This window comes from Lontra canadensis, unplaced genomic scaffold, assembly GCF_010015895.1.
Source record: "Lontra canadensis isolate GAN:19392208 unplaced genomic scaffold, GSC_riverotter_1.0 scaffold62, whole genome shotgun sequence".
In the NCBI taxonomy this organism is placed as follows: Eukaryota; Metazoa; Chordata; class Mammalia; order Carnivora; family Mustelidae; genus Lontra; species Lontra canadensis.
The window spans coordinates 6849280-6871485 of NW_022631056.1; the positions used below are offsets into that span (position 1 = coordinate 6849280).

General features: G+C 37.7%; 1 protein-coding gene across 1 annotated transcript in view; it reads left to right on the forward strand.

The window, feature by feature from the left end:
* The window catches only part of SAMSN1 (SAM domain, SH3 domain and nuclear localization signals 1), a 49464-nt gene that overhangs the window by 21835 nt on the left and 5423 nt on the right, over positions 1-22206 (forward strand). Inside the window, exons 3-7 of the mRNA XM_032878020.1 lie at positions 3558-3707; positions 8210-8339; positions 10872-11023; positions 14100-14306; positions 16224-16374. Coding sequence (XP_032733911.1) covers positions 3558-3707; positions 8210-8339; positions 10872-11023; positions 14100-14306; positions 16224-16374 — 790 coding nt within the window. The remainder of the gene's footprint in view (positions 1-3557; positions 3708-8209; positions 8340-10871; positions 11024-14099; positions 14307-16223; positions 16375-22206) is intronic.

Sequence of the window (22206 nt, forward strand, 5' to 3'; positions counted from 1 at the left end):
TTAAGATTTAAAGGAACACAAATAACCCCAAATTTTCTGAGCAGTTCTACCATAAAAGAATATATATATTAAATTTTATGTAAATGGTAATTGCATTAATTTAATTTAATGATTAAATGGCTTAGTTGTAAATTTGTCAAGGACAGCATATGGTCGTTCAATTGCACTCGAACTTCTGCCATATGCATTGAAATGCCTCATAGGTGACTATTACACCCACGTTTGCAAACCAGGAACACTTCAAATGTAGCTTAAGGAAAGCTTCCCATAAAATGAAGTCTATATAAAAATAATGGTAATAATAATAGTATCTACATTTAATTGAACACTTACCATGATACAGGAACAACACTAAAGACTTTACCTACCTCTAATGTAGGAACTATTAGTATTATTATTTTACCAATGAAGAAATAAAATTACTTCTAAATCACACAGTTAATAAATGACAAAGGCAGAACTCAACATCTTGTCTAACTCCAAGTTTGCATTTCTGTTACACTATCTCACAAACCACAGGCCAACTGTGATGTGATTAATGAAAGGTTTGACACCTGATCAAATAGTAGGGAGGAGGGATATATATATACACACACACATATATGTGTGTGTGTGTGTGTGTGTGTGTGTGTATAGACAAAATTAAAACTACGTGTTTATCATTGAACCTGATTCAGCAACTCCACATGTGAAACATTTTAGACCAATAGGTTTCAGATCTCATGTATTTCTTAATTATTCATTCTCATTATTATATGTTTTATTTTTTATAAAGAATTTTTCCTGGTATAATTTCTCAATATACTTTTCAGATTCCTGTGTATATATACCTATAATATTTTTAAATATTGGTATTTCAGTAATGGCTATTCTAAACAAAAGAAATGAAAACAAAATGACATCTAGTATTACTTTACAAATACATCCATTAGTACACTTACATGCGTGTGTGTATAATACATCCCCTTTTATACATATGCATGTTATTTATATCCCCTTTTATCCATCTACATATTTATATACACATGCTTAAACTTGTAAATAGCTATATAGTCTATCCACATTTGTTTAGTTTTAAATAAGATAATATATGTATATAAATAGTGAGAAACCCTATATAATTTTCAATTAACATCTTACATAAATCTTTCTCTTTCCATAATCACATATAGATTGTAGATTCTACATAGTAGAATCTGTTATTTAGTTTATAATTCAGGGTTAACCTGTAAAAGTAGCTCAGGTTCACTCGGGTTCATTTATTAGTAATGGTGGCTTAGTAATTTGTGAAAGAATTTAGCAAGCCTGAAAAGGTAGTTCACACGTTTTTCACAATGCATCATTCATTCATTCAACTAGTATTTCTTGAGGACCTACTCTATGACAGGGTTTCCATTAGGTACTCAGAAATTACTGTTGTAATAATTGATGAAAATCCCTACTTCATGAAGCCAAGAGTATAGAGGGAGAGACAGATTATGAAAGAGAACAGCACAGAAAAATGTGAAAGTTGAAAATATGCTGAGGTAGTTTCTTTGAAATGTCTGTAAAAAAATGATAGAGAAACTTAAAATTTAAAATATTTGTGATACTGGGGGGCCTGGGTGGCTCAGTTTGTTAAGCCTCTGCCTTTGGCTCAGGTCATGATCCCAGAGACCTGGGATCCATTCCCGCATTGGGCACCTTGCTCAGTGGGGAGCCTGCTTCTCCCTCTCCCTCTACATGCCCAACCACCACCCCCACCTTGTTCTCTCTGTCTCTGTCAAATAAATAAATAAAAATCTTTTAAAAATATTTGTGATACTTTTTTGAAGCTTAGGCAATGGTTATTTAACACAGATAATAATAAAATAATACACTTTTTTGGGGGGGTTAGTTTATAATTTTACAGGGAAGATAGAGCTTAAATAGAAAGAAGAGAGAAGAAAAAAGCTAACTTTAAAAATTTAAAAGGTTTCCAAGTTATATTTTATTCAGGGCTTTTGAATTAAGCAAAGAATCTTTGCCTTTTATAACCTTAAATGTAGAAATGAATAAAGTTCAATGAGGACTCCAATCAGCTGTCCATTCATATTTATCACAGGCAATTTGGGGTAAGATATGAAGTAAAAAATAATATTGATTAATAATTTTGTTAACTATGTGGTTAAACCTTCATATTAAAATATTCAAGGGGAGCCTGGGTGGTTCAGTCAGTTAAGCGTCTGACTTGACTTCGACTCATGTCACGATCTCAGGTTTGTGAGGTTGAGCCCATGCTGGGCCTGTGGGGAGTCTGCTTGAGACTCTCCTCCCCTCCCCCCATGCATGCTCTCTTTCTCTAAAATAAATAAGTAAATTTTTAATATAACAACAATAAAAATAAACTGTTCAAGTTAACTAAATAGAAGTTTCCCCTAATTTTTTTTTTTTTATTCAGGAAATGTCTGTCTGTCCACCCATCAAGAATGGTGGGCAATGCTAGACTAGATGACCCTTAAAAGTCTTTTCTTAAAAGCTAAGATATTAAGGATATAGAACCCAAGTAAGTCCTTTAAGAAAAAGAAATCACTCCAAATTTCTATATGAGAAGTTTTGCGTATTCAAAAAATATCAAGTGTCAGTGATATTCCTGGAAGTGTTCTAGACATGCAGAATAAATAAAAAATATAAAATCTCTAAGCTCATGGAGCATAATTTATCATGGGAGATGCAGGCAATAATCAACCAAACAAACAAACTTTGTATCAGGTAATGTTAAATACTTAGAATATATTACATGTGAATTACATGCCCATTTCTATACTAATGGCTAGACCATGTTCATAATTACTGTTGCCTGAGAATGTGGGAAATATGCATGGGATACTCACCTGCAAGAAGAAAACATTGCACTTCCTCAATGGATTTACTTAACTCCAAAACTTTTTAAAAAATGACCATTTCAATTTATATAAGAATCAAGAGGATATTTTAATGCCCCTTCAGCATGAATACATACTATAGCCTTTCTAAAACCCCCAATAAAATATCTCCCATCTACGTAGACTTAATCACTATTATGCTTATGATTTAATTCTATTTTGCCCATCTCAAAAATGGGAAAACTGGGGTGCCTGAGTGGCTCAGATGGTTAAGCGTCTGCCTTCGGCTCAGGTCATGATCCTAGAGTTGTGGGGTAGACTCACTTTGGGCTCCCTGCTCAGTGGGGAGCCTGCTTCTTCTCTCTCTCCAGCACTGTCTCTCTCTCTAATTAATAAATAAAATCTTTTTTTTTTAAATGGGAAATGTGGCTCTACTGTACAGCTATTTAAAGAATAACTAAAATTCTTTTAAAAATTTTTAGATGTGAAGCTCAGGTCCTTCAACATCACAAGTTTTATTTTCTGAGTTTGTAACACATGGCACCAGGCTTGGACAACATTAAAAATATGTATTCTATCCATATTGAAGTTTGGAGGCTGCTATACACAATATTTAGGAAGCCCACAAATTCGGAATCTTCACTTTAATAATGTTTTCAGAACAATGATTTTTATTGCTTTATTATTCTGTCTTTTGTTAACAATTCTAATTAGGTATATGAAGGGGAACCCATAAATGAAAGTGGAGAACAAAATAAAACTTCGAATAGTGGAGGAGGATTAGGGAAAAAAATGAGAGTTATTTCCTGGACAATGAAGAAAAAAGTGGGCAAAAAGTACATCAAAGCCCTTTCTGAGGAAAAGGTAAGTGTACTCTGCCAATCATTTGTATTTTTCTATTAATTTTTTTCTTAAAATAGCCAACAGATTCTTCTAGACATAGAATTACTTGGTCCTTTAGGAAGGACTTCAACGTCTATTTTTTCCCTTAATAATTGTGCCCAGGAACTAGATAGGAAAAAAAAAGCATTATTACTCCTATGTTAATAGAGGAAATGGAGGCTCAGAAAGATCACACATGTAGTATGTGGAGAATGGTATGTCATATGTTGTAACAAACATCAGTACTTCATTTCTTTTTATTGCCAAATAATATTCCATTTTATACATAAACTATATTTTATTTTTCCTTTCATCAGTTGATATACATTTGAGTTGTTTGCACTTTCTGGCTATTGTAAATAATGCTGCTATAAATATTTAGGAGTTTTTGTTTCTCTCTGGTATATGGTAACTATCTGATGTTTTGAGAACTTGGCAACCTGCTTCCCAAAGCAGTTGCATCATTTTACATTCCCACTAGCAATGTGTGAGGGTTCCAATTTCTCCACATGCTTGCCAACACCTGTTACTGTCTTTTTGATGCTAGCCTTCCTATTACTAGTGGTTATGAAGTAGAATTTCGATGTGGCTTTGATTTACACTTCCCTAATGACTAATGATGTTGAGAATCTTGTTGTGTTCTTATGAACCATTTGTATATCTTCTTTAAAGAAATGTTTACTCGGGGGGACCTGAGTAGCTCAGGTCATGATCCCAGGGTCCTGGGATCGAGCCCTGTATCGGGCTCCCTGTTCAGCAGGTGAGCCTGCTTCTCTCTCTCCCTCGGCCTCCAGCTCTCTGTGCTTGTGCTTGCACTCTCTCTGTCATATAAATAAAATTTTTAAAAAATATTTACTCAAACCTTTTGCCCATTTTTTAATTGTTTTATTTGGGATTTTTTTATTATTGACTTTTAAGCTTTTTAAAAATATATCCTGGATGCAAGTACCTTATCAGATATATGATTTGCAATATGATATATTTTCTCCCATTCTGTGGATTGTATTTTCACTTTTTTGATGGTATCATTTGCAGCACAGATGTTTACAATTTGATGCAGCCTGATTTATCTATTTTTTGTCATTTGAGCTTTTAATATTATCATTCAAAAACTATTGTTTAATCTCAGTTCACAAAGATTTACTCCTGTGTTTTATTCTAAGAGTTCACAGTTGTAGCTCTTAAATTTTGGTGTATGCTCTACTAATTTTTCTATGGAGTGTAGTAGGAGTCCATCTTCATTCTTTCAAATATGGATATCAAGTTGTCATAAAAGTTGTTAAAAGGTCAATTATTTTACTATTGTCTTTTCTTGGCACCCTTGCTGAAAATCAATTAATAATAAATACATGGTCATAATTATATGGGTCATAAATACATGGGTTTATTTCTGACTCTCAATTCTGCTACATTGATCTGTAAGTCTTAGTCCATTCACTTTTTAACCCACTAGGACTTCCATCCCCAATAACTCATTAAAACAGGAGTCATAATTGGTATTAACCTCTGTGTTGCTGAATTTACTGGTCACTTTTCTTACTTCTTATATTACTTTTCAATTACTTATATTACTTGTATTTGACACAAGTGATTATTTCAATACATTTGAAACATTCTTTCTTGGTTTCTTTAACAGGCATTCTTCTGGCTTTCTTCCTCAGAGTTTCCTTTCTTGGCTTTGCCTTCTTTCTTGTCTCTAAATATTGAGTCTTTCCAAGGCTTATTCCTAGATGCTCTACTCAGTCTACTCTTCCCCTCAGTGATCTCATCTAGTCTCATCACTTTGTTTTTTGCAATTACATCTCTAGCTATGATATCTTATCCGTTGTACTTGAACAACCAGTTGTGTATTCATTATCATCACTTATATGTACACTAGTTATCTGGGACCCAGTATATCCCAAACTGAATTATTAATTCTCTATGCTTTACCAAAAACACATGTTTCTTGTCTTTCTTGTTTCTTACTAGTCTTCCCAGTAGCGATAGACAACAACTGCCATAACTCTAGATGCAAGGAAGGAAAGAAGAGAAGAGAAAAGGAACGAATAGAACAGAGAAAAAAAGGAAAGAAAAGAAGGATGGTAGGAAGGAAGGAAGTAAAGAAAGAGGAAAGCCTAAGAATCATTCCAAATTGCTTTTTTTCTCTCACTTTTCACACCAATTCATCAGCATATTCTATTAGCTCAAACTCCAAAATCTTATCTAAAACCCACAATTTCTCTATGTTAACTATTCCTGCTTTTAGATCAATCAACCAACCAACCAAAAACAACTTCTCTTGCCTAGACTGCCATAATAACCACCTAATTGGTCATCTTTCTTCCATCCTTTCCTCCATAAAAGCCATTCTCCACACAGAAGCTGGAAAGATCTTACGTGGAATTTCAGAACACATCATGCCCCTTGCTTAAAGTTTTACAATGCCTTCACAATGCCTTCACTTACTATAGTATGTTCATTCCAGTCCTTTGAGAAACAGATCCTAAGAAAGCAAAGGACACACCAAAGATTATTGGGGAAAATTAACGTGAAGGATAGATAAAGAACTGGATAGGGAAAGCCTTCTGACAACAGTGCAAGTTTGACACCTGGGAAAGGAGAAGAAGAAAGCTTTAGCCAGATTGGCAGATAGTCCTTGAACCAAAGTTTTCCATTAGAGGGACCCTATATCCCACCAGAATGGACTCAAATGGTGCCCTCACTGTTTCAGTCATTGGCAGAGAGCATGGCTTCCATGCACAGTGGTGGATTTAGTAGCTGGGGCTGTCCGTAAAGAAGGGTCTCACAGCAAAATATCTGAGTGACACATTCCATGACCACCACACATGGTCTATAAAGCTCTTACTGATCTGGCTCCAGTCTACTCTGAGCTCACTTTCTTTTCTTTCTCTTTCTTTCTTTCTTTCTTTCTTTCTTTCTTTCTTTCTTTCTTTCTTTTCTTTTCTTTTCTTTTCTTTTCTTTCTTTCTTTTTTAAGATTTTATTTATTTATTTATTTGACAGAGAGAGAGAGAGAACAAGCAGGGGGAGCAGCAAAGGGAGAAGCAGGCTCTCTGCTGAACAGGGAGCCTGATATGGGGCTTGATGCCAGGATCCCAGGATCATGACCCAAGCTGAAGGCAGATGCTTAACCAACTGAGCCACCCAAGCACCCCTCTGAGCTCATTTTATGACACTCTCCTTGATCTCATTCAGCTCCAGCTACCTTGACTTGGTCTTTCCGCTCATAAGCCAAGCTAATTCTGAGTTATTTTGTTCTTGCTATTCCTTTTGCTTGGAAAACTGCCTCCAGTTCTTCATAAAAGTTACATCTTAAGGTCAGAATTCAGAGTCAAGAATTCAGAGCATATATTACCCTATAGCGAAGGTCGAAGGTCTTTGGAGGCTATTCCATCGAAATCAGCCAACCTTCCCCCCACCCTAATCCTAGCAGCTAATCCTCTCACATCTCTCAGTTTTATCTCTTTCATAGCACTTGTTCCCTGAAATTTCCTTTTGCGTTTGTTTACACACATATCTCCAAACACTAACACACACACACACACACACAAACCCTAACACACTAAAATGTTTATCTTATTAGAGCAGGGACCCTGTGATCTTGTTTACCAAGGTATCCCCACCAAAACAGTGTCAGGTACTTACAAGGTGTTCTCTAAACTTGTGTTGAATGACTAAACAAATGAATAAAGGAATGGATAAAAGGAGAGAATCAAACTGAGTATATATCATGTATGTATTCTGAAGTTTTATTAATGTTTAGAAATGCTCATAAATGAGGAATATTGAATTACATTTTGGTGAATATTAAGGAATTTATAGGTTTTGTCCAAACTATCTAAATATGGAAGACCTTTGAGATGTTTTCAAGCAGATGTAATTTGTTTTGAAATTGTCTATCTTTCCTAATTTTATGCAGGATTTGCTTTTCACTTGACTAGGTGTGCAAGCTTGGTATGAGATTTGTAAAGCTTCTTAGATAAGCTTTGCTTTAGAATTGCAAAATGTGCATGTTTTATTCATATCTAGTGATCTGGTAAGGTGCAAATAACTGACATGAAACAACGATGCAGAATTTAAACTTGTAATATCAGATCTCAAAGGATTAGTAATGGTGGTAAATAGATGATAAGGAGAACATGAAGAAATGAAAGTGCTTTAACAGATAAAGCATAGATATTAATAAATCTAACACTTCTGATTAATCAGTATCAATATGCTATTCATCCTAACTTATAAAGTGAATTATGATGATTTCATTTGAATTCCATAATGTGGAGTGTTTCATCTAAAAAATTTTTCCAAGTATACATGTTTTGCTAGAAATTGAACTAAAGAATAATGACTCTCATATTTTATGCTGATGGATTCCTAAGTATTTTATTGCTAAAATATGTCTTGTTTGTTCCATCAGTGCACACAGTGAGTATCTCCATGGAAATCAGTTCTCTGCACTTAACCTCTGATATGTTTTTTCTGAAGGATGAGGAGGATGGAGAGACTACCCTCCCGTATCGGAACAGTGACCCGGTGATTGGATCTCACACAGAGAAGGTCTCCCTCAAAGCCAGTGACTCCATGGATAGTCTCTACAGTGGGCAGAGTTCATCAAGTAAGCCTACAGAATAAGGGACGAAATTGTAACTGGGAGGGCTGAGTTAAGTTAACTAAAAACAGCAGATTTTAACTACAGAGAACAAACTGATGGTTACCAGAGGGAAGGTGGGTGGGGAGATGGGGGACATGGGTGATGGGGATCAAAGAGTGCACTTACCATGATCAGCACCGTGTAATGCACTGAAGGGTTGAATCACTATACTGAACACTTGAACCTGACATAACACTATATGTTAGTAATACCGGAATTCACATTTTAAAAACAATTAAAAAAGAAAAAAGAAACAAATTCAAATGAAAACCAACAACAACAGATTTGCTTCTCTGGGGCTTTCAAATTAGCAAAAAGTCTCCAGATACTTGATAAGAAAAATAGTGAAAATGTAGGATTGCTGAATCCGTAGAGTTGCTGTTGTTTAAAATGATACACAATATATTTGATAGAATTATGTATTATTTTGAAACTTCTAACACTGTAGTTGGCAGGGCTCTTGGGGATATGCCTCAAAAAAATCATCTTGGGAGACGAAATCTGCATCCCTAAAATAAAATTGTTTGCTTAGGAGAACTAGCATTATCTTGAGTCAAAATCCTAAGTGACTTGACATAGTCAGATAAATGAAATCCTGTCCTCTGTCTCTTATTCTGTCCATCCCTTCCTCCTTCCTTTCCTTTTCTCATTATTCCTCCTTTTTTTCTCCTTCTTCTTTCTTCCTTCCTTCTCCTCTTTTTCCTTCTTTCTTCCCTCCCTCCTTTCCTTTGTTTCTTTCTTCTCTTTCTTTTTTCTCTCTCCTGTCCCCTCTCACTTTTTTCCTTCCTTTCTGTTCCCTTTGGCCTGAAGTATTCTGAAAAGGGAGAGACATACGCATCACTTCTCACATTCACTTTTTAGGTGTCCCTCCAGTATGAGTGAGTAAAGAATGAAATACTATGTAAATACTAAAGAGAAGGAATATGGCCAGTTAGGTGACAGGAAGGAAGCAGCATGTGTTCAACAAGGATTTTCTAAAACCATTGTTTCTAAGAAGGAAGTCATTCAGGTTTTAGTCACATATCCTGCTATCTGGAAGAAACTACTGATACTGCAGGGGGCCTTTTAACTTTTTTATGTGTACACTGTTATACATTCCTCTGATCTTTTCAGGGCTTTTAAATGTTTTCTTTTTTTGCAAGGTTTATTTGCCATTTCCTTTTTAATCAACTGCTTCTGTTACTTGAAGATAGATCGCAAATACCAGATGTTTCAGATATCCTGAATTTTATTCCTACTTTTCCTATTGGCTGAAGAAGAGTTATTTTGTGAAGAAAGGAGAAAAAAAACTAATGTAGAAACATTTGAAGGATATATTTTTGCATGTGTGAAATTCAGATTTCATTAGTATTCACTTCTGCTGGAAGTTTTAAAATTCTAAATTGTAATGCTGAATGTGGGTAGAATTTTATTAACTGGGATGTACCATGAAAAGCCAGGGCCAGGGGTGGCCATGGAAGGAAGGTGTAAGGAGATGGTGGCCCACTTATCTGTTGTCATATACAACTTAATTTTTGCGATTACATGCAACTCACCCTTTCTTACAATGGTTCAGATTCAATATGTTAAGGTTCTTTACCTTATCTCCATAATTATTTGATTAAATAGTAGAGAAACCAGGGTTGTTTCATCATTGAACAGAGCACTGAGAGGCCTCACTGAAGGAGAAAGTGGAAGTAGTGGAGAGTGGTGAGAGTGGTGGAGAAACTGAGAGCTACTTCCACTGGAAGCCATTCTTACCACCCCCCCCACCCCACCTCTTGCAAGCAGGAAAAAATGGAATCTCTTCTTTCTCTCCCTTGAGGTCCAAACTCAGAAGGAAAAGGACCAGAGAACAAGGATTCAGAGTAATTTAAAAAGCCCAGTTTAGAAAGTTTAGAACCACAAGGAAGGACAGACACGGGAACCACTTTCTCTTTGCTTCAAATTCACACAAGCAAAAGTGCTACCTTTTATGCATAGAGATGTTACTTCAAAATGGCTTTTGGTATGTAATAGGATGTTTGAGAGAGCATTCTAGCTACATTGTGATAAGAATAGGGAACCCTGTAGTCTGATGCTTTGACCATTTGTGATCCGTAGTACATAAGGATCAAACTGTTGCTATAGGTTTTTGTCTTTGTTTACAGGTACGAAATTAATTGTCTGGCCTGCACAAGGAGTTAAGTCTGTATTGTTTGTCTCTTTAGCAAGTAGCAAAACACTTTGCTACTGGGTCAGATCACAGAGACCAAAGTGAGAGGGTGTTTGGGTTAGTGGTTGAGGAAAGAATGGTCAGATTGGCTCAAGAAAGTACAGAAATGGCTCAGAGGACAAAGGCCACTGATGGAGAGTGACTGGGAGTCAGAAAAAAATAGGAATCCATCATTTAGAGCTCCCTCAAAAGGTTGGCGTCCAGTGCTTCAGCATGATCCCCGCTTAGCTCTATCCAGATGGTGGTTCAGAATGTTACGAACTTTCAGTGAGGATTGTTAACCTCTGCTTTGCTTTCATCAGGTGGAATAACAAGCTGTTCAGATGGTACAAGTAACCGGGATAGCTTTCGACTTGATGATGATGGCCCCTACTCTGGACCATTCTGTGGCCGAGCCAGAGTACATACTGATTTTACACCAAGCCCCTATGACACTGACTCCCTCAAAATCAAGGTGTGTACACGTCATAGCTGCATTCTGTCTGGTTTGTCTAGCACTGGTTGTATGGTCTGTGTCAGGAAGTGCAAGCAGTGGGAACGGGGGCGGGGGGGTGGCGGTGAGTGGGTTCTCCCCAGCACTAGAACGCAGGAATGGGTTCTGTGACAAGAATATGAACAAAACAAAACACTTGAGGTGGGCTAGGGGAATTGGTCTGTTGAGGCTATAGCATAAGTTGCTGTTATGTAGATAATGCAGATTCTGAGCCTGTCTGGGGAGAAGAAATTGTCTACATTTTTCTGAAAACCAGAAGCCTCACAGGTTACTGGAGGTGTCTAGCTCTGCCTGCTACTTCCTGGATTAGAAGGAGAGAGAGAAAAGATGGCGCTATCAGGCAAGAGCCCCTCACAGCAACTCCCTTGGGAACCAGCCTTGGCTGGGCAACTTCAGTACTTAAGTTGTGGGCTATGAATAACCAGACATCTTTCTCCCAGTGATATTCCCTCCTGAATTCCCTCTTCTTACCTCTGATTCTCTATACTCGTTTTCTATTGCCGTGTAACAAATTTCCACAAACTCAGGGACTTTAAACAACACAAATGCATTACCTCACAGTTCTATAGGTCAAATATTTAGTCATGGCCCAACTGCATTCCCTGCTTAAGGTCTCACGGGGCTAAAATCAAGGTGACAGCTGGGGCTGTAATCTTACCTGGGGCTCAGGGTCCTCTTCCAAACTCACAACTATTGGCAGAATTCAGTTGCTTGTAGTTGTAGGACGGAGGCTCCTGCTTTCTTGCTGGATGTTGCCTGGGAGACACTCTCGGACCCTGGAGGTTGCCAGCCATGGTCCTCTCTACAACATGGCAGCCTGCAGGAGAAAAGTTCACTCATGTTTCAAATCTCTTTATTTTTAAGAGCTCCTACCTAATAAAGTGAGAAACACCCAGATAACCTTCCTCTTAATTACAAAATTAACTAATTTGGGACATTAATTACATCTGCACAGTCCCTTGTGCCATATAATACAACATAATCGTGGGTGTGAAATCCATTGTTTTCATGGTCCTACTCACACAAGAGGGGAGGTGCTGTTGCAATCATATAACTAGAAGGTTTGGTGCTGAAGTATTTTATACATGTTAAATTATTCCTTTTAGTAACACAAACTGGTATAGCTAAAAGGACAGAAATTATGACTTTTCTCTACTATCATCACCAAGCCAGTGTTAACCAGTAATTATGACAAGTTATGAAGTATTGATGTTATTATTTAACATTCAAGACACTCTGCTCTTCTCTTTATCCCTTCTTTTGTAACAAATCAGACTAAGCTCAGCGGGAGAATGAGGAAAACGTTATTTTCCATAGTTAGCTCCTTAGTCATTTCTATGAATGCTTTGAAATTTAAGTTTAAGTCTTGGGGAAGGAATATTTGCAGCCTAGTAACCACTGTTGGGGGAGGGTGTAGAAGGGAATAAATTGAACACATTTAGGCTCGGGAGAGCTTTTCGCCTTTCCTATAATACCATGTCAGTGCCCCACCACTTGTGGTGTCTAAGGTGATATTTGTAGAGCTCTTGTAGGACACAGTAAGAATCCCACAGTTACCACTGGGGATTGAATGCCATTGTTTATATCAAGGGTCTTATCCGCAATGAAACTGGGTCTTCGCTGGTGACCTGTGGGCTTTCCCGGAATGTATACTTTTTTAAAAGTTTAGAGGATAATAGGAAAGATGCAGCAGAGAGCTCCCATGCTTAGAAACTTCCCCTAGAGCTTCTGGGGATTTCCTAGGTCTGCTTAGCTGATCCCACCTAGCCCAGATTCAACTCTCCACAGTTAAAGGCAGGAAGAACTAGACGAATAGCTTATAGGGTCAGACAGGCAGATGATCACAAATCAGAAAGATCAAATCTTTTAATCACACTGAATCCTACTATTAAAAATACATTGTGTGTTTTAGATGGAAGAATACACATTCGTAGAAAGTGAGGAAAAAACATTTTTAGTAGCCAACTTAATGTTTTGTTTATTTGAGTGTAGTCCCCTGTAAAGGCAACAATATCAGAACCTATAATGTCCTCTCTGGGGTAGAAATTATAAGTCTCAAAGGAAGAAATATGACTTCTAAATGTAGGCACTGTTATTTGGGTAGAAATCAATTTTCTTTACAAAGAAGTACCGCGGGGGTTTTCTACTCTTGCCAGTAACTGGCAGCCTGTAGCCAATTAGAGTCTTAGATGTGAATAAAGAAAAAGACCAACTGGTTTGTCCATCCTAATGTGCTTCATTCATCTTGTGACCCAAACATTGTTGTGAAGCTCAGGCTAAGTATTATCTTCTCTAAAATAATTCAGTAGCATAATTTGTCCTTGGTGCACACACACATACTTTTGTTACATATTTAGACGTACAAAGGTCTAATAGTTTCGTTATTTTAGAGGAATGCAACACTTTAGATGGTTTCTTTTTTACTGTAGATAAGTTTTTCAGATGAACTAGAATCATGGACAGAGATAGAGTTCTTTTTCTTTCCTTTCCCCATGTGGGAACCCCTCCAGGAATGATGGCTTGAGCTTTGCTATATGTCTATTGCTTTGACAAGATGAATGAAGAGGGCATCATTTTTTAGTTCAGACAACTGATTGCCAGTTGCTCTGGGAAGTTATTTAATGTTACATTCCTTTTCTATAATATTTAGAATTATAAAGATACCTTGTATATGTACCTAAGTAATGTGTCATGGGCATTAAATGATTCACTATATGCAAAAGTACTTTGTAAATTCCATTGTGCCGTGTACGGATCATAAATACAAGTTCATAAATTGATATACCAAAACCATAAAGATGTCATCAAATGCATGTAGGACCTTTTCTTCAAGCTTGTTGAAGTGTTCTTCTTTATTACTAGCAAATAATTCCCTTGAACTTTTAAAGTAAATTTTCTCTTAGATTTATTTCTGCTATCAGTAACTTCCCTTATCATATTCCCTCATTATTCAAATTTCTGTGATTCCATTCTTTCTACTAATTGTCATAGCACCAAAGTTCTCTGAAAACTGATTGGTATATTTCTTTGTCTTTAGAAAGGAGACATCATAGACATTATCTGCAAAACGCCAATGGGGATGTGGACAGGGATGTTGAACAATAAGGTGGGAAACTTCAAATTTATTTATGTGGATGTCATCTCCGAAGAGGAAGCAGCCCCCAAGAAAATAAAGGCACACCGAAAGACTGGAAAGGAAAAACCCAAGACTCTACAGGAGTTCCTAGAGAAGATTCACCTTCAGGTTAGCAAACGTGTGACCTATTTGATTCTGGTTGTATCTGGGTGGGATAACTAAGGAGAAAGGATCGGTGTTAAAAAATATAGGGCTTACAGCAAAGGAAAATCTGCTTTCCAAGAAGACTTCTTATTTCTCCGTTATTACTTTTATTACACAAGGACAGGTCTTGATATAACCTCCTTTGGACTAAACTCTAATGGTACTTAGCAGTGACAGTAGAGATTAATGTTGAGAAAGTGCTGTGAAAAATGAGAAATACCTAGGAGAATAAGAGGTCTACAGAAAACATGTAAATGAGAATGATACAGAGAGTATGAGAGTAAAGGTAAAAATCCAGAGAATTGAAAGGAAAATATGGAAAGAAAATTACATTTTCTGTAGGGCAAAGATCAAAAGCAAGTCAAGAGAAGATAACTAAATATAATTGTTTCAAAAGCAATTTGTTAGGAAATAGTGGTCATTAAGTCCCCATGATGATTATGTTAAGGAAATTGTGTTGTCTGTATTTATAATCCAATTATTTTCTTGTTATATTAGCAAAATTTTTATGAAATATCTACCTTGTTCAATGGTGTGTACATGCAATTTACCTAGCCTCACTCAATTTACTGTTTCACAATCCATTTCTAATATTAATGCAGCAGTACTTTGAGAGTTTTCAAAACTCATCAAGGCAATGACCAATTAAACTTTCCTTAATTGTTTCTCCTGAATTATCTAGTTATACTCCTGTCTGTAGACACACGACCTAGGCCTTCCTATATTACTTTTGGTGCCCCCACCCCAGATGGGTACTGCCTGGAAGAAGTACAAGTTTCAAACCTGCTTCTTCTTTTTGTGTGTTCTGTGGCCTATGAGAAAACCAAGGTCTAAGGAAGTGAAATAACTTACTCAAGAACCCATAATCAAATGGTTATGTCAGAATGGGGACTTTGGTTTCTCGGTTCTAATTCAGTGCTCCTAAGAGACCTCATTTTTAAAAGAAGTGGTACTTTTTCTTTCTCTCTCTTTCTCACTTAGATTTTTTTTGGGGGGGGGAGGGTAAAAGGGGCTGGTAGTTATTCATGATTACTTAAAACTAAGGATATTGAAATGATGATCAAGTAAAACAGAAGGAAGTTTTGAGGAAGTTGTAAAGCGTTCAACTTCCCTTTGCATTTTGATTCTGTTAGAGAGAACAGAGGTTACGTAAATAACATACAGACTCGGAAATCAGGAGCCTGTGAATTTTAAATTAATACATATTGATGCAAATGATGCACAAACTATACATGCTGAGAAGAGAATACTTTAGGGAAAATATTTTTCCCAACCACAGTGCTTTTATAACCACAGTGGTTGATAAAAACTTCTAATTAAATAGAAAGTCTGGAATTCCTTAGGTTTATAAAATGACGTTCACCAAACGCTAAGTCTATTGTTCTGTGCCTGTTTCAAATTCATTTTTTAAACTATCCCAAGACGTTAGTGAGGGTAAATTATTTTTGCAAGCCAGCAAACAAGAAAAGATGTAGATTCAGAAATATTACTACAATTACTCTTTTAGAGGCATTTTATTGATAGACATAAGGACACGCTAGCTTTGTCGATTGAGCTATTTGAGAAGTGAAGAAATGCCAAGTGGGATGAATGATTCCGCTCTTTAATTGATCCATGATTTAGCACTGCATGGCTTAAGGTAATTATTTCTTCTTTACATTTGTCCTTCCAGAAGGTGACAATTCTCCAACATACTCTTATAAATGCCCTAGAGTTCATATGTGGAGAACTAGTACAGAGTAAAATAAAGTTAGGCAAAAGTTCTGTCGGTGCCTTCGGTGTCCATATGCACTTCTACACTTTCTTTAAACCTAAAGAGAACTCAAAATAAAATATTTGAATCTGACTAGTTTATATTATACATATTTTTCTCCCCCATAGGAATATACCTCAACACTTTTACTCAACGGTTATGAGACCCTAGAAGATTTAAAAGATATAAAAGAGAGTCATCTCATTGAATTAAATATTAAAAACCCGGAAGACAGGATGAGATTACTATCAGCTGCTGAAAATCTCCTTGACGAAGAAAGTAAGTGTGCACCCCTACTTTTCTCCTTAGCTGAAAATCGCAGTTCAATGTAAATAGTAAAATTATTAAAAACAAAGCCCCAGTTTTGTTTACGGAGAATCCTATCAAGCATTCTTTTCCATAAAATAAGTATTTTCTTATTTATTTGGAAACAACAACTCTGGTCAAGTCTATAATTAGGAAGAGGACTTTTTTCCCTTCCTGGACTCAGAAAATGGAGAGACTTTTCTGGGCATCTTATTTAGAGTCTGCGGAGCTTTATTAATTTATCCACAAGAGGATGTCTGCATTCCCAAAGACTGAGGGAGTTAGAGACAAATATTTAGTGACAGCATGAGCCATTAGTGAGAAATGTCATATGCAACTTTTGTAGAACAGCGCCGAGCATGGCTCTAAGCTAATGAGCCTTCGCCCCACACAGGAAAATTCATTTCATTACCATATAGTCACATCTTGTATGTGTTTATAGTATGCTTTCAAAATGTTATAATAGCTTGCAAAAATATTCAGCACTCACTTTTATTATCTGAGATGGTTCTCTGTATTTGTAAGTATAAACTGAAGATAGAGTAATGCGTGCACATTCACTTACTAACTGGGTTTGTAAAGACAGGATAGCTTTTGGCGCTACCACTGCCCGGTATGAACACTCCTCTCCCTGAATCTGGTCCGGCTTCTGAAACCCTGAGCTCAGGACGTACCAAACTCCTCAAGGAATATTTTGTAAGAAGAAAGAAGGATGTAGTGACTTTTTTTTTTTTTTAAGAATTTATTTATTTATTTGACAGAGAGAGATCACAAGTAGGCAGAGAGGCAGGCAGAGGGAGGAGGAAGCAGGCTCCCCGCTGAGCAGAGAGCCTGATGCAGGATTCGATCCCAGGACCCTGAGATCATGACCTGAGCCGAAGGCAGAGGCTTAACCCATTGAGCCACCCAGGTGCCCCGGGGTTTTAGGGACTTTTAAAGAAGAAAAAGAACTCAGATCATCTAATCCAGCTTTCTCGTTCAAAAATAATATTACTCATGATCATTAACTACTTTTTTGAACCTGTTCTCTGAGTCAAACTTTGAGCCAAGATCTTTACATGTACGATCTTGTTTAATGTGCTCCATGGTTTTGTGAGTTAAGAGAGTACTGTCCCGTGTTTATAATGAGAAATGGAGATATAAGTGACTCGTCCAAGCTCACACACATAGTGAATTGTGGAGAGCCGGGACTGGTGTTTGTGATGCTACTCTACTTTCTACAAATAACAGCCCAGATGGAGAGCAAGGAGGAAAGTTGTATTTAGGACCCAGGCCTCCTGACTGTCTCTCAGTAGGTTTTCCCACATCCAGTCTCAAATGCTCCAAAATGGGCAGAGTTACACAGCACATGTTTCTGCACTGGCCTTTTATCTAGCAGGAATAAATTTACTTTTTTGGAAACCACATCGCGCTTTATTCTTACTCGCTGTCTTGAGCTTGCATAGAGCTTTGTCCTCTCCAAAGAGCTTTCGCAAGTAAGGCTAATTTGACACCTGCAGAAGTTACCCCATTTTAGGTCCAGGCGTTCACGGGTGTTCTTTGATCTTGTGAGGAGAGGAGAGGGGGATGAGGTCAAAGAGGCAGACAAAGGTCAAGCGTAAGAAGGCAGCCAGTTTCCTCAATAGTACAAGCCAAACAGTCCTGATCTGCGTAAACTGACGTAGCAGAATCTCTGGGGTAAATGAGGCAGTTTCTTTCACATCTTGCCATTTCAAAATGTGGTTCCGCACTAAGTCATGTCAGGCTAAGGAACAGATCCTGTAGATTTCTTGGAATTGATAATGTGCCGTATCATTGTCAATACCCTCCAGAATAATTTGATGTTGAAGTGGAGGAAGGGAAAGGGGTATTTTTTGAGCACTTGTAAATACATTGCTTTTCTTCGATAATACCATCTATATAGGGATTTTGTCCATTTCACAGATGAGAAAACATTTCAGAGATGAATTTCAAAGAGGCCAAAAACAGCTAGCTAAGTAGCAGAGCTGAAGTTTTAATCAGAGGCAGTCTGCTATAAAAATCCAAGTTCTTTCTTCCACACATGCAAACTGGCAAATATAGAAAGAACAATGAATATCTGAAAATTGAAGTTTTCTACTGTGCCAGCTTTCTCAGGAGCGTCAGTTCAGTTTTCCATCTCAGAAAGTGGAAGTTCATACGTAAGTGAGAACAGAAACCTTGCAACAACATTACTGCCTGCAAGACAACTATGGCTGCATTGCAACAGGGCTGGTGGATAGGAAGGGCCAGAGAGCCTGGGTGAGAAAGGTTTTTAGCCATGAAAACAGTGATCAGTCTGGACCCACAGCAGGAAGATCGGTCCAGGGCTGGAGGCTTGGTCCGTGTGTGGTGTCCACTTAATTTCTTCATTCCCCCTCCCTCATCACCCCTCTCCTTTCTATGTTAGTGAAAAAGTAATGACGTATAGATAACAACATATATGAGAGCTAGGTGCAGTTTGAAAAACCATCTGACCCAAGTGCTTCCTTTGCGAGATGGGGAAACCAAAACCAGAGTAGCTAAGTAGCATTCTCAAGGTCACAAGTCTAAACCCAGGCTCCCACATCTATTAAAAACACATTCTACTGTACCCTGGAAACAAAACACAGTATCTCCAAAGCGCGATATAAAAAAGTACGAGTCCCCCAAATTATTTCCCTTATAAGACATTGGAAAATGGTATTTGAAGGTCACTAAAAATTGATCATTTAACAATAGCCGTAATGTACACATGGATACACACTGAGCCAAATGCTAGGGGATGAAAAACAAGAAAATGCCGATGCAACCAGTGTTTCTTGTCAACACGCAGCCCTGAGATTTTTCTTATTTTCATCTTACGGTCTAAAGTAGCATTAGAATATACATGTCAAAAAGATGTATATTGCATGTTAGGCTATTTTGACTGAAAGCTATTTATCTTATATGAAACTGCTTTGCTCAAGAAATAAAGAAGAATGACTTCTATTTGTTGATAAGATGGTGAGTTCTGATGATTCGGTCCCATGCTGCTGCGTGCATGCTTATTTTTATCTATTCTCTACTCTGTGAATCGTATCTCCTACAACCATGCTCAAGATTAAATGCACAACCTTCATGTACCTTGAATGATAAAGACCTTGAATATATGGTTATATAAAACTAAGATATTATTAAAAACAAATGCATGTCACAGTCATGGGTTAAAAATAGTTTTGTGTGTGTGTGTGTTAAGAATGAAGCATGCAGATTGGCCAGGATTTTATGTATGCATTTGATCTTGATCATTGAAGATAGTTTGGGGAATGTCCATAAATTCCTAGTTTAAAGCTTCAGTGCCTCTTAGATTGGGAACTGGAAAGTTTTGCTTTACCAACCCTCCAGTATAAAAATTGAGGAGAGTGGACACCTGTTTGCCGGGCAAGAGTTAAAACTTTGACATGATGGAGGAAAAACTGCAAGCCCCATGTGAGCCTTTAATACATCTGGAGGGACCAAAAGTGTGGGGAGAGTGGGACAGGGACCAAAACAGAAACCTAATACTTAGGGCAAGCAACTTTCCTTTTCTCTTAGGCCACAACAGATAGCGTTGTACCCACTCTGACCTTGAACAAGAAAACTGGATTAAACTTTTTAGGCCACTGCTTGACAGGAGGTAAATTTGTTTCTCCTACAAACTGATATAAGGGCTGGTGAGTGGTGTTAGCGCTGATTACAGGATTACCTCTGGAGGAGGATAACGACTTTGGGGTTCTGCAATCCCGCCAAGGCCAATACCTGAACTTGAACTTGCTGAACTTGCTCCCGTGTTGCCTTAGAAGAGAGCAGAATTAGGTCACGGGCTCCCCCAGCTGGGAATCTAGATAAGGCTAGACGGGGAAGAAAAATTGGGGTGACGCTCGGCTTTTGAAGGAGCAAAAGAGCAGAATCTATTTATTTGGTGCACATTAGGCTTTCTCTATTTATCACCTGAATTTTAAAATGGTTTGTCAATTTTAAACAATTTTAAAATTGTTTGAATAAAGATTCCCAGTAAGAAAAGAGAATGTGTGCGTGTCTGTGTGTGTTCATGATGTGTTGTTCATAAACACAACCTTCAGGACACCTTTGCCTTGCTAATAAATGCTTCTTGCAAATAATCAGAGAGTTAACTGCTATTAATAGTAAATATTTTCTCTTTATTCTGAACTGGTTCCTCTTTTCCCACATTTAGAGGCACTTTGATGTGTCTTAAAAGTGTGTCTATGAGAATGCGTACTATTGTCCTCAGGGAAAACGTGTGATGGAACTATCTTGTTCTCCATAGAAGCACAGGAATAATTAAATTTTAAATCAGAGGGGGGAAAAAAAAAAGACTTAGTAACTGAAGAAGCAAACTGTCCTAGAAGCCACGGATCATGTATTTGAGGCAGCTGCAACCTTTGTTTGCGGCGCTCTGGGAAGAGGAGAGGGGGAAGGGCGGCCTGTGTGCCAGGCTGTTGGCACCAGCTGTGGTCACAGCAGCTCCACGTTGCTCAACTATCCCCAGTTGTGCCTTCCTGCCTGCCTACCTGCCTAAAAGGACGCAGGGCAAGAGGCAGGTCCCAGCCAGGAGCCTGGAGCATGAGCTGCCAGCAGGGGAGATCTGCAGCGACGCCAAGCAGCAGTCCAGCAGTTGGTGTTTCCAACCCACCTGCCATATGATTGGAATCTAGATTCCAGAAGCGTGCAGCTTTGAAGAAATGCAGGTTAATCATCTGCATACACGCCGTAGAGAAGGCACACGGGCATCTCACGTTTATGTATTTATAAATATGTATTTTATATATATCTCTAGTTGTAGCCGTTTAGCTTTATGCCATTCAGTTTCTTCAGATTTCTTTTTCATTTTACCCAAATTAAATCTTGTGGGGGGCACCGCAAAATTTAATTTACGATTGATGCCGTATTCCATATAACACAAAAAATAAAATGAAATGTAAACATTTTTAATCTTCTATCAGAGAACAGTGCCCAGAGTGGAGAGGCCATAGAATTGTCACCTCAGTCACCTAAGGCACTTGTAATGCACTTGTTTTTATATTGCACTATGACGGTGCGCTAGGGGTCCTTTGTAATGATTACCCTGGTCAAACAAGACTGAATCTTCTGTTACCACGTGCCTTCCCCAAAGCCGCTCCCACTGTGCTTTGCATTGAGTAGGTGGTTTACAGTTGCTTGTAGAATGAAAAACAGCAACAACAACAACAACAAACAAAAACACCCAGCAACAACAAAACAACAAAATCTTGCAGAATGAATTAACACAGAGGGAATAGATTTGTAAATCATAGGGAAGCTTTTTTCTGATTATAAACCTGAAGTCCCTAGCAATCCCGCCTCACAGATAAAAGTTTTTGTAGTAGGCAGATGGGTGTTGGTTTGGGTTTTTAAGATCTATGTTGTGTGTATGCTCACTGTGCATGCCTGTGTATATGCAAGAGTGTAAATGAGTACATCTCTAGAGGATAATAATGTAAAACCTATCAAAGTTTGAGATGTGCATACTTTTGTATCCAGAAATTCCAGTTTTAGGAATTTGATGAACTTCAACATACAAGTGCTAAAACTGCGATTTAAACTATTACTACTTTTAAAGCGTGAACTTCCATCAGTAATTGATTTGTTAAATTAATTAGTATATGCAAACAAGGTCCTACAAAGATACTAAGAGAATATAATGCATACTGACATAAAAATACGTTTAAAACGGGACACCTGCATGGTTTAGTCAGTTAAGTGTCTGCCTTTGGTTCAGGTCATGATCCCAGGGTCCTGAGATCCAGCCCCACATCAGGCTCTCTGCTC